The sequence below is a fragment of the Panthera tigris genome, chromosome D3 (assembly GCF_018350195.1).
Source record: "Panthera tigris isolate Pti1 chromosome D3, P.tigris_Pti1_mat1.1, whole genome shotgun sequence".
Lineage (NCBI taxonomy): Eukaryota > Metazoa > Chordata > Mammalia > Carnivora > Felidae > Panthera > Panthera tigris.
The window spans coordinates 46,757,994-46,775,912 of record NC_056671.1 but is presented as its reverse complement, the minus strand read 5'-3'; the positions used below and the strand labels follow the sequence as shown (position 1 = coordinate 46,775,912).

Below are 17,919 nucleotides of genomic sequence, written 5' to 3'. Positions count from 1 at the left end.
ACTATCCTGTTTTCTCTCTGAATTTGTCTATTCTAGGTGCCTCATATAAATGGAATCATATAATATTTGTCCTTTTGTGTCTAGTTTCACTTAGCATAATGGGTGCAAGTTTCATCCATGTAGCATGTGTCAGAATTTGCTTCATTTTCAAGGCTGAATAATAATCCATTGTATGTATATGCCACACTTTTTCTATTCACCTGTCACTGGACACTTAGATTGCTTCCACCTCTTGGCTATTGTGAAGAATGATGCTGTGAACATGGGTGAGCAATTATCTGTTTGAGTCCCTGCTCTAATGCTTTTGGGTATATTGTGGGTCATATGGTAACTCTTAATTTTTGAGAAACTGCTATACTTTCCTGACATTTTATAATACCCAGTTAAATATTATGTGTATTATTGAATAAAGTCAGCATGGATGTCTTTGAATATTAACTTTTTAAATACCATTAAGAACTCGAAGACAATATTTTGAGTTTATGATACTCAGGTGAATAAGCTCTGATTGTTGAACTTGATTATCTTTGTTTTTATTTTTTAATTTTTTTGTTTATTTTGAGAGAGAGCAAGCAGGGGAGGGGCAGTGAGAGAGAGAGAGAGAGAGAGAGAGAGAGAGAGAGAGAGGGAGAGAGAGAATCCCAAGCAGGCTCCACACGGTCAGCATGGAGTGTGATGTGGGGCTTGAACTCATGAACTGTGAGACCATGACCTGAGCCGAAATCAAGAGTTGGAAGCCTAATCAGCTGAGCCAGTCAGGCACCTCAAACTTCATTATCTTTGATTTCTCCAGGAATTTTCTACATCGATTCTATAGACCTTAAACTTAAATACTAAGGAAAAGTAGCAATTCAACTTGATAGATCTCCAGCCAAATTTAGCAAGTTATGACTGTCCTTTAGGCTCCAAGTTTTAGGGTCTTTGCCAGGATCTCAGAGTTGTAAGGGCTACAGAATTTATTTGCTGTATTGAGTGGGCATTTAGTGGCACAGACTGTCAAGTATGGGGACCAGTCTAATTAGGTGATTTACAGTGTTTATAAAACAACAAAATAATTTAGAAGCCTAGCTTCCTCAGTGGACCTGGGAGGTGAGGAAACAAGGCAAAATAGTCTGTAGCCTCCAAGCTTTTGAAGCTCAAACTGTTGTCTAGTTAGTGCCTTGAAAACATTCTCTTGGTCATTAAAAAATCTCCTTAATCTTAAAAAGAAAGCTTGGAATTGCATGAATGTGGAAAGAGCAGTTGAAAATATCCACAGAGTGATGATGAAAAATACAATACTGATAGGCTGTGGCTCAGATCCATTCTGATCAGCTGCATTAAGGGATTGCTTGTCTTTTTCTTTCTCTTACACATCAGGGACCAAGCTTATTTCAGCTTATTTCTGAAATAAGCTTATGATTCCAAAGAATGTTTGTTTTAAAAATCTGTTCAGCACGTGAATTTGGATTCTTTTGTTTTTCTTCTAAAGTCAACTATTAATCATAGATATCAGCTTATTTATAAATTAGAGATGCATCAAGTTAAATAATAGTAATCCTCAGTAATCCTAGAGTAGATTTTTTTAAAGGTCTCTTTTTCTGTGATCTATAAGAAAAAGGCTTCCTTAGGGGCACCTGGGTGGCTCAGTTAAGTGTCTGACTTTGGCTCAGGTCATGATCTCGCAGTTCATAGGTTCGAGCCTGCGTTGGGCTCTGTGCTGATGGCTTGGAACTTGGAGCCTGCTTCGGATTCTGTGTCCCCCTCTCTCTCTGTTCCTACCCCACTCACTCACTCTCAAAAATAAATAAAGATTAAAAAAATTAAAAACCTTCATTAATTGCTATTAGATAAAGGTGTCCCACTTAAAGGCATTGCCTTTAGGCCTTCCTATAGGGAGGCATGATTGCTTTGTTCTCAGAGAACTGAATCCACATCCATTCATCTGCCCATCTATCTATTTAACGTTTGATTACCTGCTGTGTTCTAGGCACATTGTTAGGTCCTAGGAATATGATGGGGAACATAATAGACATAAGTAGACATGAGACCCTTGTCCCATTCAAGTTTACAGGGAGTGCAGTGTAAGGAGAGCCAAAGAAATGACCACATGAGTACTTGCAGACTGATGTGTGCTAAACATGGTGAGGGATCTAGTTGAGGTTGGGAATGAAGAGGGTAAGTCAGACTTCTTGAGAGCGGTGGATAGTAATTGATTTGTATACTTGTCCCTACAGTATTTATAAGTTCCCCCTAGTATAAGGCCTGGTTTTACTCATTAATGAGCCAGCAAAGCTCAGGACAAGTATTCCTGGAATGTTGTCAGCCCTCAATGAAGCGTTTGCTGCTTCATCTCCTTGTGGGACACAAGTGCTAGGAAAGGTGAGGGTGGCCCTGGTGCTGGTAGGGGAGCCACAGCTTCTTGGGCATGTCACGCCAGACACCTTCCCAGCCTGTGCTGACTACCTGGATGCCTGCCGAAGGCACATGGTTTAAGATCCTGGTGGATATTCTAAAGTTCAGGTCTTCATCCTCAGCAGTGGACTCTGAGTTGTGATTTTTGAATGGAGAAAGAAGTTGCCGTGAATGGTTTTATGCCTTGGTTTGGAACAGTTTCTTTGTAGCTTAGTTGGAAGGAACATAGAGATTAATATGGTGGCCACACTGCTAGCATTTTAGGAAGTTTACTGAGTTTTTAAATTACAGGTATTTTGGAGTTGTGCTAACTTTTGTGTTAGAGCCACTGAGAAATTATCTTGCTAAAATATATTCTTACTGTTTTCTGCTCCTAACACGCAATGATTTGTTCACAGATGTAAGTTTTAAATGTATATGTGATTCGGGGATGCTTGGGTGGCTCTAAGCCTCCGACTCTTCATTTCGACTCAGGTCATGGTCACAGCTTCATGGGTTTGAGCCCCGCATCAGGCTCTCTGCTGACAGTGTGGGGCCTGCTTGGGATTCTCTCTCTCTCTCTGCCCCTCCCCTGCTTGTGCTCTTTCTCAAAATAAACCTTAAAAAACCTGTATATTTAAATGTTTATGTGATTTTATAGACTTGTTTCTATAGGGAGATAGGAGAAAGTGTCAATCCCCTTCCTACCCCTGCTACTCCTTTCTAGGGTAATAGAAGTTTACAAGAGCAATGTAAGGAAAATGCATTTTGGATTTATCATTAAGGATACTACTTAAGTCCTAAATGTTACAGTCTGCGAACCTTTGGAATTGGCTTGGCCTGCTGATAGACTAATTCGTTTTGATAGATGTGGTGTTAAAAGTGCTTTGTAAATGACAGAATGTCCAAATTGCTTTAAGAATGTTTTTTAATCAAACAGGCACCTGCATTAAAATCTATGGGAGTTAAGCAGAGAGCAACAAGAGATTTTTTTTTTTCTCCCGGTTTTGGTGAGATTTAACTGGCCTGGTTCCCTTCAAAATAATCTGTATTTTATTTACCTCTATTACACCTCCCCACCCACCCATCCTGTCTTATAGCAAGAGTTCTCTCCCCTGTTAAGATACCTAAGAATCTGTTTCTGTTCTGAGGAAATTGGTGGCCATAGGACAGGAGATCTTTCTGGGCTGCCTAGCTTTGCCCACCGGCCCCTCAAGTACCATCCCCCTGCCCCTGGCCTCAGTGCCATGCTCCCTTCTCTTAGGCTGTTCATCCACTTACTTTAGGCACCTCTAGGATCTTTTCAGTCCGGCACCCCTCCTTTCTCTTATACATCAAGCTTTTCCTGTTTCTGGCCCTTGCCTCACAGCCTGTAAACACGTGCCCAGCTATCCTAACTCTGGAGCTAACACTAGTTCCTCAGAACAAAGTTCCTCTAAAGGAGTCTGGTGTCCTCTCTCCTTAGCATCCCTCATTCAGTCCTCAGTGTACCTACATCTGCTTTTGCCTGTGTCATTTCCACTGGATGTACCCTTGAGCTCATCAGTGACCTCCGATTCACCAGACCAACCAGCGATTTCACACCTGGTCCTGTGCTTCCTTTACCATTTCACACCCATCTGGCCCCTTTGAAACTCGGTCTTCTCTTGGTTTTTTTTGGTGCTGTCACCCTTTTCTGTCCCCTTTTCCAACCTTAGGCCTTCTCTGCTAGATTGTAGTCACAGGCCTCCTTCCCCTTAAATGTTGGTCTCCTCTAGGTGAGGGATCTCATTTACTCCTGTGACTTTAACGACCACTGCTTGGCTGAAAGTCCTGCTGTGTGAATTCTAGCCTACAACTGCGTGCTTCTCCTCATGCTGCTCTCTGGACATATCCTTCTCCAGTTCCCACAGGAATCTCAGACTCCCCATGGCCAGCATGGACTCACACAACTTCACCCAGGGTTGTCCACATTAGCAACTTTCTTCACGCTGCTGGTCTTAGAGAACTTGTCATTCTTTTTTTTTTTTTTTTTTTTTTTTTAATGTGTATTTATTATTACTGACAGAGCATGAGGAGAGAGAGGGGGAGACACAGAATCTGAAGCAGGCTTCAGGCCCTGAGCTGTTAGCACAGAGCCCGATGCAGGGCTCGCACTCATGAACTGTGAGATCATGACCTGAGCTGAAGTCAGTCGCTTAACCGACTGAGCCACCCAGGCGCCCCAAAGAACTTGTCATTTTTCAGGCTCCAGCTTAAACGTCACCTTCTCTGTGATTCCTTCTATAACTGATGCAGACAAAGAACGCACCATGCTTTCTCCTGAACAGCTGCTGTCCCTTGGACATGTTACTATTCGTGGCACATGCTGCTCTGGTGGTTGGCCTGTCCCTTGCACACGTTACTGTTTGTGGCACATGTTGGTCTGGTGGTTGGCCTGTCCCTTGAACACGTTACTGTTCGTGGCACATGTTGGTCTGATGGTTGGCCTGTTTCTGAGAGGCAGAGACTGTGTCGTCATCACTGTACCTCCAGTGCCTCCTGCAGGCAGCCCATCTTTGGTAGGTATTAATAAACATTTGTTAGGTACATTTTAATCCCAGTCCCAGCATTTATGAGCAACCGTTGTGGTTAATATATTACTGTGGACTGTTTAAGTGGGTAAGGTTTATTTTTATTTTTATCGTTTTATTTTGTTCGTCATAAGTGTATTTTTTAATCTCCATCCCTGATTTCCCCCTTTCCCTTATGCACCTTCCCTCTGGTAACCATCAATTTGTTCTTTATAGGCAGAACACTGTTTATTTGTGTCTCTCGTTTTCCTCCCTTTGCTTATTTGTTTTGTTTCTTAAATTCCACATGAGTTATATGGTATTTGTCCTTCTCTGACTTATTTTGTTTAGTATCCTACTCTAGCTCCATCCGTGTTTTTGCAAATGGCAATATTTCATTTTTTTTATGGCGGAATAATATTCCATCATGTGGATGGGTAGTATATATACACATCTTCTTTATCCATTCATCTGTTAAGGGACCTTTGAGCTGCTTCCAAAGTTTGGCTGTTGTAAATAATGTTGCAGTAAACATAGGGGTACATGTATCCCTTTGAATTAGTGTTTTCAGTTTTTGGGGGTGAATACCCCGTAGTGCTATTCCTGGAATGTAGGGTAGTTCTATTTTTTAAAAAATGTTTATTCATTTTTGAGAGACAGAGACTGAGCACAAGCAGGGGAGGGACAGAGAGAGAGGGAGACACAGAATCTGAAGTAAGCTCCAGGCTCTGAGCTGTCAGCACAGAGCCTGATGTGGGGCTTGAATCCATGAACCGTGAGATCATGACCTGAAATGAAGTCGGATGCTTAACTGACTGAGCCACCCAGGCACCCCTAGGGTGGTTCTATTTTTAGTTTTTTGAGGAACCTCCATACTGTTTTCCACAGTGGCTGTGCCAGTTTGCATTTCCACCAACAATGTAAAAGGTTCCTCTTTCCCCACATCCTCGCCAACACTTGCTGTTTCTTGTGTTATTGATTTTTGCTGTTCTGTCAGGTGTGAGGTGGTATCTCATTGTAGTTTTGATTTTCATTTCCCTGATGATGGATTTTGTTGAGCATCTTTTCATGTGTCCATTGGCCATCTATATGTCTTCTTTGGAGAAATGTCTGTTCATATCTTCTGCCCATTTTTTAATTGGGTTATTTTTTTGGTGTTATATAAGTTTTTTATAATATGTATAATATATAACATATCTTTTAATAATCTTTACACCCGTTGTGGGGCTCGAACTCATGACTGCAAGATCAAGAGTTACAGTGTCCTCCAAATGAGCCAGCCAGGAGTCTCTAAGTTTTTTATATATTTTGGATACTAACCTTTTATTGGATATGTCACTTGTAAATATCTTCTCCCATTCAGTAGGTTGCCTTTTAGTTTTGTTGGTTGATTGTTTCCTTTGCTGTGCACAAGCTTTTTATTTTGTTATTGTCCCAGTAGTGTGTTTTTGCTTTTTTTTTTTCTTCCTTGCCTCAGGAGACACATCTAGAAAAATGTTTCCATGGCCAGTGTCTGAGAAATGACTGCCTGTGCTCTCTTCTATGATTTCTATGGTTTCATACCTCACATTTAGATCTTTAATCCATTTCAAGTTTATTTTTATGTATGGTATAAGACAGTGATCTAGTTTCATTCTTTTGCATGTAGCTGTCCAGTTTTCCCAGCATCATTTGTTAGAGACTGTATTTTTCCCATTGCCTATTACTGTCTCCTTTGTTGAAGATGAATTTACCATAACTGTGGGTTTATTTCTGGGCTCTCTATTGTGTTCTGTTGATCTATGTGTCTGTTTTTTTGCCTGTACCATACTGTTTTGATTACTACAGCTTGGTAGTATGTGTTGAAATTTAGGATTGTGATACCTCCGGTTTTATTGTTTTTCAAGATTGCTTTGGCTAGTTGAAGTCTTTCGTGGTTTGATACAAATCTTAGGATTGTTTTAGTTCTGTGAAAAATGCTGTTGGTATTTTGACAGGGATTGCATTAAATGTGTAGACTGCTTTGGGTAGTGTAGTCATTTTAACAACATTGCTCTCCTGGGGCGCCTGGGTGGCTTAGTTGAGCATCGGACTCTTGATGGCAGCACAGGTCATGATCCTGGGGTCATGGGATTGAGCCCTATGTTGGACTCTGCACTGAGTCTGGAGCCTGCTTAGGATTCTCTCTAAGTAAAAACAAAAAACAACAAAAAACCGTATTCTCCCAACCCATGATCATGAAATATCTTTCCATTTAGTTTTGTTATATTCAATTTCTTTCATCGGTGTTTTATAGTTTTCAGACTATAGCTCTTTCATGTTCTTGGTTAAGTGCATTCCTAGATATTTTTAAATTCTTGTTGAAATTGTAAATGAGATTAATTTCACTTTCTGCTACTTCATTATTAGTGTATAGAATTTCAATGAATTTCTGTATATTTATTTTGTATCCTGCAATTTTGCTGAATTCATTTATAAGTTCTGGTAGTTTTTTGGTGGAGTCTTTAGGGTTTTCTATATATAGTATCACATCATCTGCAAATAGTGAAAATTTTACTTCCTTACAAATTTGGATGCCTCTTATTTCTCTTTATTGTCTGATTGCTGTTGCTAGGACTTCCACTACTATGTTGAATACAAGTGGTAAGAGTTGATATCCTTGTCTTGTTCCTGATCTGAGAAGAAAAGCTCTGTTTTTCACCACTATGATGTTGGCTGTGGGTTTTTCATATATGGCCTTTATTATGTTGAGGTGTATTCCCTCTAAACCTACTTTGTTGAGGACTTTTGTCAAGAAAGGGGGTCATACTCGGGGCGCCTGGGTGGCGCAGTCGGTTAAGCGTCCGACTTCAGCCAGGTCACGATCTCGCGGTCCGTGAGTTCGAGCCCCACGTCAGGCTCTGGGCTGATGGCTGGGAGCCTGGAGCCTGTTTCCGATTCTGTGTCTCCCTCTCTCTCTGCCCCTCCCCCATTCATGCTATGTCTCTCTCTGTCCCAAAAATAAATAAAAAACGTTGAAAAAAAAAAAAAGAAAAAGAAAGGGGGTCATACTTTGTTAAATGTTTTTTCTACATATAGTGAAAGAATAAAAACCATATGATCACTTCTCTTGTTGATGTATCATGTTGATTGATTTCTGAATATTGAACTACCCTTGCATCCCAGGAGTAAATCCCATTTGATTGTGATGTGTGTTTTGTTTTGTTTTGTTTTTTGATGTATTGTTGATTTGGTTTGCTAATACTTCATTGAGGATTTTTGCATCTGTGTTCACCAGAGAGATTGGCCTATAGTGTTCTCTCTCTCTCTCTCTCTCTCTCTCTCTCTCTTTTTTTTTTTTTTTTTTTGTAGTGTCTTTATCTGGTTTTGGTATTGGGGTAATGCTGACCTCATAGAATGAACTTGGAAGCTTTCCTTACTCTTTTGTTTTTTGGAATAGTTTGGGAATAGGGATTATCATTTCTTGAAATGTTTGGTAGAATTCATTCTGTGAAGCCATCTGGTCCTGGACTTTTGCTTTGGGAAATTTTTTGATTACTGATTCAATTTCCTTGCTGATAATTGGTCTGTTCAAATTTTTTGTTTCTTCTTGATTCAGTTTTGGGAGGTTACATGTTTCTAGGAATTTATCCATTTCTTCTGTCCAATATGTTAGCACTAATTTTTCACAATAATTTCTTACAATCCTTTGTAATTTTGTGATGTTATTTCTCCTCTTTATGATTTTGAGTTATCTTTTTTTTTTTTTTTGAGTCTTGCTAAAGATTGATCCTTAATTTTTTTTTTAATGTTTGTTTTTGAGAGAGACAAAGCATAAGTGGGGGAAGGGGCAGAGAGAGAGGGGGAGACACAGAATCCAAAGCAGTCTTCAGGCTCTGAGCTGTCAGCACAGAGCCTGATGTGGGGCTTGAACCCACCAACCATGGGATCATGACCTGAGCTGAAGTCAGACGCTTAACTGACTGAGCCACCCAGGTGCCCCAAGATTGATCTTTTAAAAGAACTAGCTCCTGGTTTCTTTGATATTTTTTGCTATTATTCTTAATACTCAAATATATTTTTTCTGCAGTTTTGTATTTTAATATAGTATCTTGGTTTTGTTTCAGAATACAATGTTATTCTCCAAAGATTAGGTTTTATTTAACTTACTCTCTGAACTTTTTTTCAAGTTGCTTTTTTTACCCCCTGTTTGGTTTTTAGACTCTTTCATGTTTTAGAGGTTTTATTCAGATGTCTTGTCGCCCTTAGCTATTGGTATTTAAGAATGAGGAACTTGAAAGCTGACTGGAAATTGAGAAAGTAGGGGAGCCTTGTTAACTGCCATTTTTACTAAGATTCATCTGGCTTAGCTTCTTGTTGGGAGCTGCTGGTGTCCTCTTGGAATGTGTTATCCTTTAGGGACTGTCACCAGCTTAGTCTCCTCCCAGTGGGTGGAGCCTGGCTTGTCAGCATTAGGAATGCTGATTAAGAAAGAGAGCTGGGGGGCGCCTGGGTGGCGCAGTCGGTTAAGCGTCCGACTTCAGCCAGGTTACGATCTCACGGTCCGTGAGTTCGAGCCCCGCGTCAGGCTCTGGGCTGATGGCTCAGAGCCTGGAGCCTGTTTCCGATTCTGTGTCTCCCTCTCTCTCTGACCCTCCCCCGTTCATGCTCTGTCTCTCTCTGTCCCAAAAATAAATAAACGTTGAAAAAAAATTAAAAAAAAAAAAAAAAAAAGAGAGCTGGAAGTCATGCTGTTCACTGTACATAGGCTGCTACTTTTTGAAACCGTCCTCCGACGGTCTTCCATCCTCTAGTCTGTAAAGCATTTCTTTTAGCCTTAGAGGATTTATTTAACCAGTTGCCTATTGATGGACGTGGACTTCTTAATACCTTTTTCACTACTGTAAATAAAGCAATCCTTATGTGCTTATGAAATAATCTTCTGTAAGTATTTCTATAGCATAGATTCCTAGAAGTAGAATTGCCCTGGGAAAGGAAATGGTGTATGTGTATTTTTTAAAATATTTTTTAAATTGTAAAATATGCATAAGATATAATTTACCATCTTAAAAATGTTTGTGGTATTAAATACATAAATATGTGCTACCATCACCATCATCCATCGTGAGAACTTTTCTTATAAAACTGAAACTCTGTACCCAATAAATCCCCATTCTCCTCTCCCCCAAGCCCTTGGCCACTACCATTCCGTTTTCTTTCTCTTTTGACTACTGTGCTCAAAGTACTTCATAAAAGTGGAATCATACAGTATTTGTCTTTCTGTGACTGGCTTATTTCCCTTAGCATAATGTCCTCATGGTTCATTCATGTAGCATATTGCAAAAACGTCTTTCTTTTTAAAGATTGAAAAATACTCCATTGTACCTATATACCACATTTTGCTTAACTGTTCATCTCCTGGTGGACACTTGTATAGCTTCCATGTTTTAGCTATTATGAGTAATGCAACTCTGAACACAGATGTACAAATACCTCTTTGAGACCCCCACTTTCAGTTCTTTTGGGTGTATACCCAGAAGTGGAATTGCCAGATTATAGGGTAGTTCTGGTTTTAATTTTTTGAGGAATTGCTAATCTGTTTTACACAATGGCTGTACCATTTTACATTCCTGCCAACAGTGCACAGGATTCTAATTTCTCCACATCCTTGACAACACTTGTTTTCTGTTTGTTTGTTTTTTTCCCCATAGTAGTCTTCTTATTGGGTGTGATATGGTAGCTCATTGTAGTTTTGATTTGCCTTTTCCTAATGATCAGTAATGGGAAACAACTTTTCATGTCCTTATTGACCATGTGTATATTTGTAGAAATGTCTATTCAAGTACTTTGTTTTTGAACTGGGTTTTGTTTGAGTTTTAGGAGTTCTCTGTGTATTTTGGTTATTAATCCCTTATCAGCTATGATTTGCAAATATTTTCTCTGATCTTGTGGTTTGTGTTTTAACTCTGCTAGTGGCTTTTGATGCACAGAATTTAAAAATTCTTATAATGTCCACTTTGTCTATTTTTTCTTTTGTTACCCATGCCTTTGTTCTATCCAAGAAATCATTGCCAAAACCAATGTCATGAAGCATTTGCCCTGTGTTTTCTTCTAAGACTTTCATTGTTTTATGTTTTGCATTTAGATCTTTGATCCAATTTGAATTAGTTTTTAAATATGATGTTAGGTAAAAGTTCAACTTTGTTCTTTTCCATGTGGATTTTCAGTTTTCCCAGCACCATTTGTTGACAAGACTGTTGAATCATGTCGTCAGTCTTGTAAAGAATCATTGACCATATACACAAGGGTTTATTTGGCTTCCCTGTCCTATTCCATTGTTCTGTATGTCTGTCTTTATGCTAGTACCACAGTGTTTGATGACGTTAGCTTTGTTATAAGTTTTGAAATCCAGAAGCATAAGTCCTCCAGCATTGCCTCCTTTTTGAAGATTGTTTTGGCTATTTAGAATTCCTTGAAATTTCATTTTTTTAAATACTGAAATATTTAAAGTATTCTCCTTTCTGTAGATTCTGTAGTTATTTTTTGGGGATTAGGGTTACCATGGAGATTACATTTATCATCCTAAAGTTATAACACTAATTTGGGTTTATACTAGTTTAACTTAAATCACACACACACACACACACACACACACACACACACACCCCTACCTTGCTCCTTTATGCTCTGTTCCCACCCCTTTTGGCTACTGATGTCACAGAATTACATCTTTGTACACTCTGTACCCAAAACAAAAATAATTCTTTTAAATGTGTTAGTCCCTTAAATTATGTAGAAAATAAGATTTGGAGTTAGAAGACAAAATTATATTTTTAATCCAATATTTTTTTCTTTAAATGCGTTACTCTTAAATCATGTAGAAAACAAGAAGTACAGCTATAAACCATTGTTAAAATAACACTAGCTTTTGTAATTGTGCATGTGTTTGCCTTTATCAAGATGTTTATTTCTCCACATAGCTTTGAGTTACTGTCTAGGGTTCTTTTATTTTACCTTGTAAGACTCTGTTGAGCATTTCTTGAAAGGCAGGTCTAGTGGTAATGAACTGCCTCGGCTTTTATTTTTCTGGGATGTCTTAATTTCTCTCTTACTTTTGAAAGGCAGTTTTGCCAGATACAGGATAGTTTTTCTTTCAGCACTTTGAATATATTTGCATACTGCTCTCTGTCCTCCAAAGTTTCTGATGGGAAATCTGCCAGTCTTCCTACCCTGGATCCCTTGTATGTGATGATTTAGCTTCTTTCCTGCTATCAAGTTTTTCTGTTTTGAAAGTTGGATTATGTAGCCTATCTCTTTGAGTTCCCCTTACTTAGAGTTCATTGACCTTCTTGGATGTTTATATTCATGTTTTTTCCTCAAATTTGGGAAGTATTCAGCTATTATTTCTCCAATTGCTCAACCCTCGTTCTCCCACTTCTAAGACTTTCATGATGCATGTTGATCTGTTGGTGTCCTACAGGTCTCTTAAGCTATGTTTGGTTTTCAGTTTTTTTTCTTTCTGTTCCCCAGACTCAGTAATTTCTGTGTCCTATCTTTCAAGTTTTCTGAGTGTTCTGCCTATACAAATCAGCTTTTGAATCTCTCAAGTGAATTTTTTGTTATTGTACTTTTCAGTTCAAGAATTTCGTCTTTGTTTCTTTTTAGGTTTTTTTGGTCTTTATTCATATTTTCATTTTGTTTATGCATTTTGTCTTTCACCATCTCTTCCTTTAGGTCTTTGAATGTCTTTTTGATGCCTTTGTCTAGTATATTTGCCATCAGATCTTCAGGGACTGTTTCTATTGATTTGTTTTTCCCTTTGGGCTCTACTTTTCTGTTTCTTTGTATGCCTTGTAACTTTTTTAATTATCGAAAACTGGACATTTGAATCTAACGTACTAACTCTAGATAGCAAATTCTCCTCCTTCCTCGAGTTTTCTAATATGTTATTTTTCTTGGATTATTGTAGGCTGTGCTGAGGTCAGCCTTAGCTGTAAACTTAAGGTCTTCTCAGGTCTTCTTTTGGTGGTCGTGAGCAGTCATGTTTTAATTTTCTCCATAAATGCTGTTGTTTTTCAGTGTCCTAGTCTTTAGTGTCTGGCTCTTACGTGGGGGCGGGGGGAAGAATGGAGAAATGAAGGCGGGTGCGGGGCAGGGGGTGGGGGGTGGGGGGTGGGGACAAAAATGAATGCTGGTCCTTTAAATCTCCTGGAAGTTCAGTCTGCTGGAGGGGCTTAAAGCAGTGAGAGGTGGTGCATGCAAGTGTGTCTACTTGCTTCCTTGTCTGCATCTCTGATCAGAAGCAGCAGTGTATCAGAGCTCAGCTCTCCAATATTTGGAGTTCGGGGATCTTTTTGTTCACCCTGGTTCCTGTAAGCCATTCCAGGAATGCATGCACTGGGGGAATTTCAGGGTGGAGATGGGTAGCTGCTGCCTTGCTAAGAGCTTAAATTGACATAAATTAACCACAGTTCCCTTCCAAGCTTTCCCTGGTGGTTGTAAGCCTTCAGAAGATCCTAGAGTTCCAAAACCGTTATATCAGGCAGATTCTGCCAGTACAGTTGTTATCTAGGTGGGGAGACAGACAGATTGCTGGTGTTTCCATACTCTAGTCATTTTAGTAGAATCTTCCCCCAAGTGTATGTGTATTTTGAAATTTGCTTGATATTGACAAGTGGTGCTTATATCCTGTCCATGACAGTATTAGGCATGTTTCATCTTTTTTTTTTTTTAATTGAATTATAGTTGACATGCAATGTTGCATTAGTTTCAGGTGTATAACCTTTTTTATTTAATCTTGTAGGCAAAAAATTGTTTTATTTGCATTTATTAGTAAGAAAGAAATTTATATTTTGTGAATTGCTACTTATTTTGACAAATGGCTTGAATTTGGTTGTAGTGCTCTATATTTATTTTGAAGCTTAGTAAAATATGAAAGAGGAAACAAAGGAATTGTAAGTATGGTCACTCCAGGATTTTTATCTGTAATTTGATTTTTTCCTATTCAGGATGTTTTGCACAAGTTTTAAATGTGTTAATGTTTCAGCCTTATGATATTTTTATTGTAATGACCACATTTTAATTTTATATCTAGTTATATAATGTTTGTGTTAACCATTTGCAAAATATTTCATACCTTTAAGAGCATTCTGTCAAATATGATATAACAGCTCATGAGGTTGGTTATTTTGCAGATAAGGAAACTGAGGCTTTGAGAGCTTAAGAAACTTGCCCAAATGTTTAGTGCACTTTTTCAATAATTTAAGGAGTCTGAAGGTCAAGTTCTGGCCCTGCAACTGATTCACTTAGTTCTTACATCGTCCTTATTACTTGTAAAGTGAATTTTTTTTTTGTATTAGCAGATAGTATACGAAAGGTAATTATATCACTCAATAGTAATATTATTATTTTTAAATCTAGAAATGAATACTGAAGCAGAACAGGAGCTTCTCCATCATGCCAGAAATGGCAATGCTAAAGAAGTTCGACAGTTATTAGAAACCATCGAAAAAAATCAAGTAATTGCTGACATTAATTGCAAAGGTAAGCTTTGAGTGAGTTTTTTTAGCTTTTTCTTGTGAGTATGCACAACTCTGTCATTTATTTAGCACTAATCTTTTTGGTCTTGCTAGAAATAAATTCCCAGATCTTTTTCTAGAAAGAGTCTTCATAAGAGTAGGTAAAAGAGTAGTTTTACCTAGTAGTACCTCGTAGTTCTAAGTCCGAGAAATTGAGATCTCGTCTTAAGGTTTAGGGTCTCTGACAATTTTATCAGCTACAAGAGTGACCCTGAGCCTACAAGATGCATGCTATGATAGGGTATTATGGTTAAATCAATCAGTTTGAGTGTTCAGTGTATGCCCAGAGTCCTGTGAAGTACCTTGCAGGTGGTGTTAGGCAGGATCCCTGGCCTCATTGAGACTAGTGTAGAGGATTAATAGACTAGTCTACACTTCAAAATATGTACCAGAATATGGAACCCCAGGGTGTCATGGGATCCCATAGGAGAGGCCTGTAACTGGACCTAGAAGGATTAGCTTCTTAGAGGAAATGATTCTAAGGTGATCTATAAAGAGTGTGTAGAACTTAACCAGGTGAAAATAGAGAAGAAAAGTGTTCAAGGGAGAAGATACAGCATGTGCCAAGGTCCTGAGGTGAGAGGCAGTCCAGGTGGCAAGGGCCTGCAGGCAGGAAGGGTGAGGGAAGGTACATAGCAGCCAAATCCTAATGCACCTGTGGCAAGGTTGTATGTATTATGCTCAGGTGTGCAGAGAAATAAAATGTATCTTCTAAAATGGCTCTTATATTTCAACTAGCACCTTCTCCTTCTTGGAGTATGGAGGACTAAATAAATATTAATCTTTTGGTTTCTCGATCTTGTAGCTTTTTGATAAATGATTGGTCTTCCAGAGCCTCTCAACTCTTTGCCCTGTCTCCCCCAAGCTGGTGTTTAAAAATAAAGATGAGCCTTGTTGTGTGTGTCTATAGCCTTTGATTCCTCAGTGACCCTTGTCTTCCCAGTGCTCCTGAAGCATTTGTAGCTGACCCTTGGGACAAACTCAAACTCGTGTCTCTCCGTGTGTCATACAAGTAGTGCTCCGTGACTATTACTTTGTGGCCACCTTGCAGGTGGGTGCTGGGATAGGTGGTTGCTAGGATATCTTTCTCTGTCATCCCAGATGCCACTTGCCTGTTCTTGGTGTATCCTTGATTTATCTCGCTTTCTGGGCTCATGAACAGGAGCACCATATCTCTTCATTTGTGCCTTTCTCACAGTCCTCTGTCCCCGATGCATATTTTATTCTGCTGGGTCACATTCTTCTGTCCTAGAGCAATAAACCTTATGTCTTCACCCATGTTGGGGAAGGATTATTATATTTGCAGCGGAGAGAAAACTATGATCTGAGTTGTCCAGAAAATAGTTGTTTTTGGTATGCTAAAGGAATTGTAAAAATCCTCCTGGTCCTTCAGCAAAGGCTAGTTCTTAATCTTTATCTTGGGATTCTATTTTGAATGCCAGAAACATTCCTGGCATTTGATAATCCTAATGACCCTTTATCTACCCTTTCCATCCTTACCTATATATCCAGGCTACTTGGTGGAAAGTCATCTAATGGGAAATGTAAAACTGTGAAATAGATGTGAATGCTTCTTCAAAATTTCATCATTATTCCTGTCAGTCAGACTTTGTCTTAAGGGCAGTTTTAAAGGATTTATGTAGAAGATGACCTACCAGGTGATGTGCAGTTCACCAGTAGAAGTGAATGGGGGCCAGGGGACTGGATATGAGTAGTGTTTCCCCGTGGAGATAGCCTTGCACCAGGCATTTCTAGGATTTCTTTGCTATCTGATTTGTTTTTCCAAACCCTGAGACATTGAGAAAATGGTAAAATGTACTATAATTCTTTAAGAATTAAAGCTTAACAATCAACATAGAGATGTTATTGGTTGGAAGGAATTACCGATGTCAAGTTGAAAGTGACAGAAGGAAACAATGGCCTGCAGTTGAAGGTTAAGGCCAATATTTCTAGGATAGGGGGAAAAAGGATCTAATCTGTTTTCCTTATAGCTGTTGTTGTGTGTTTACGGTCCTGTCTATTGCTAATGGTGAGACTTTCTTGCAAAAATTAATGTTTATATGCACAGTATACTTTATGTAAATTCTGAGTGGTGTTATTGGTGGGTGAACTGGGGAGCCCCTGGCTCTGGGATCTCAACACAGTCCATCCCAAAAGGTGTCACGGAATTCAAGGACAGATACGTAACACAGCAGATGAGCTACAAAAGCGGGAAAGTTTATTAAAGCAAAAAAGACAGTCTGGAGATGTGAGAGTGGTGAGCTAGAGGGCGGGAGGGCTGGGAGGGAGGTGCCTGCCCTGGGGGCTGGGTTTCTATCTGTCATTGACAGTTGTTAACTAGGAGGTGGAACATTCAGTACTCAGGCGAGGATTCTAATTAGAAGCAGAGTTTTGCACCTTTTCTTCTGTATTTGGTCTTAGGTTTCTGGTCAGGGCTCCTGCCTCCATGGGTCTGTGTGGTTTGACCCGGAGTCTTGTGGAGTGCTGCCAGAACAGGCCTCTGACTTTCCTGATAGCTGCCCATGACTTCTCTCAGCTGGCCTACAGGTATCCTGTTAGAGTAGGCACTTAGCTAGGTTCTAACAGTGTTCTGAGATATAAGTTCTGGAAGCAAAGTTGTAACCGAGGCCCAAGGGTGCCAGAGCCCGTGGCTCTGTGGGGTTCAGGCGCTCACTTCTGACAAAATCCAAAGAGGGAGACGAGTGGTGGTAAAACAAGAAAGGGATTTGTTTCCAGGAGGCCAACACCAGGAGACAGGCTAGTGTCTTTGGCTATCTCCAAAGTGCTGAAAATACTTCTAGGTTTGAATGAGGAAAATGTGGAACAAAGGGTGGTGGGTGCGTGCCGGTGGGCAGTAAAGAATAAAGGTCAGGTGGGATTGTCTTGGGATTAGTCCTGCATTGCATGGGCATGTCTGGGCAGTGCCCCCTTGCTCGAGGGGCTGGTTTTGGTACCCGTTCCAGGATGCTTTGCCTGCTGGGTCTTCTGCCTGAGTTACAAGATAAGCTGGTGAGAAGAACGTAATCGGTTAAGTGCAAAGTGAGGTCAAAACAGGGTCTTTCGAAATAAAAACATATGTTGTCCACGTCTACACGTGATTCTGTAGTGGTGTCCTGTCGCTTTGCTGGAAATTCTGAATGTGAAGTTATGTGAATGTTACCATAGTATCTGCTGGTGTTTCCCAGTGTTTCAGCATTCTATGTAGGGTACAGTCCTTTGTAAATACTCCTCAATTTGACATTTCTTATTTGTTGAACAAAATTTTTTGGATATCCGTGGTAAGTAGTAAAAAGATACTCTTGGGACACCTAGATGGCTCAGTCAGTTAAACCTCCGACATCAGCTCAGGTCATGATCTCACGGTTCGTGGGTTCGAGCCCCGCGTTGGTTCTGGAGCCTGCTTCAGATTCTGTGTCTCCCTCTCTCTTTTCCTCCCCTGCTTGCAGTCTGTCTCTCTCTCTCTTTCAAAAATGAAGATT

At 39.7% G+C, this 17,919-nt stretch overlaps 1 protein-coding gene across 2 annotated transcripts in view; it reads left to right on the top strand.

Moving 5' to 3' along the window:
- Nucleotides 1-17,919, top strand: part of OSBPL1A (oxysterol binding protein like 1A) — a 242,774-nt gene that overhangs the window by 4,542 nt on the left and 220,313 nt on the right. For both annotated transcript variants that reach the window (XM_007075995.2, XM_042963240.1), the window contains exon 2: nucleotides 14,283-14,405. In XM_007075995.2, coding sequence (XP_007076057.2) covers nucleotides 14,285-14,405 — 121 coding nt within the window. In that variant the 5' untranslated portion in view covers nucleotides 14,283-14,284. The remainder of the gene's footprint in view (nucleotides 1-14,282; nucleotides 14,406-17,919) is intronic.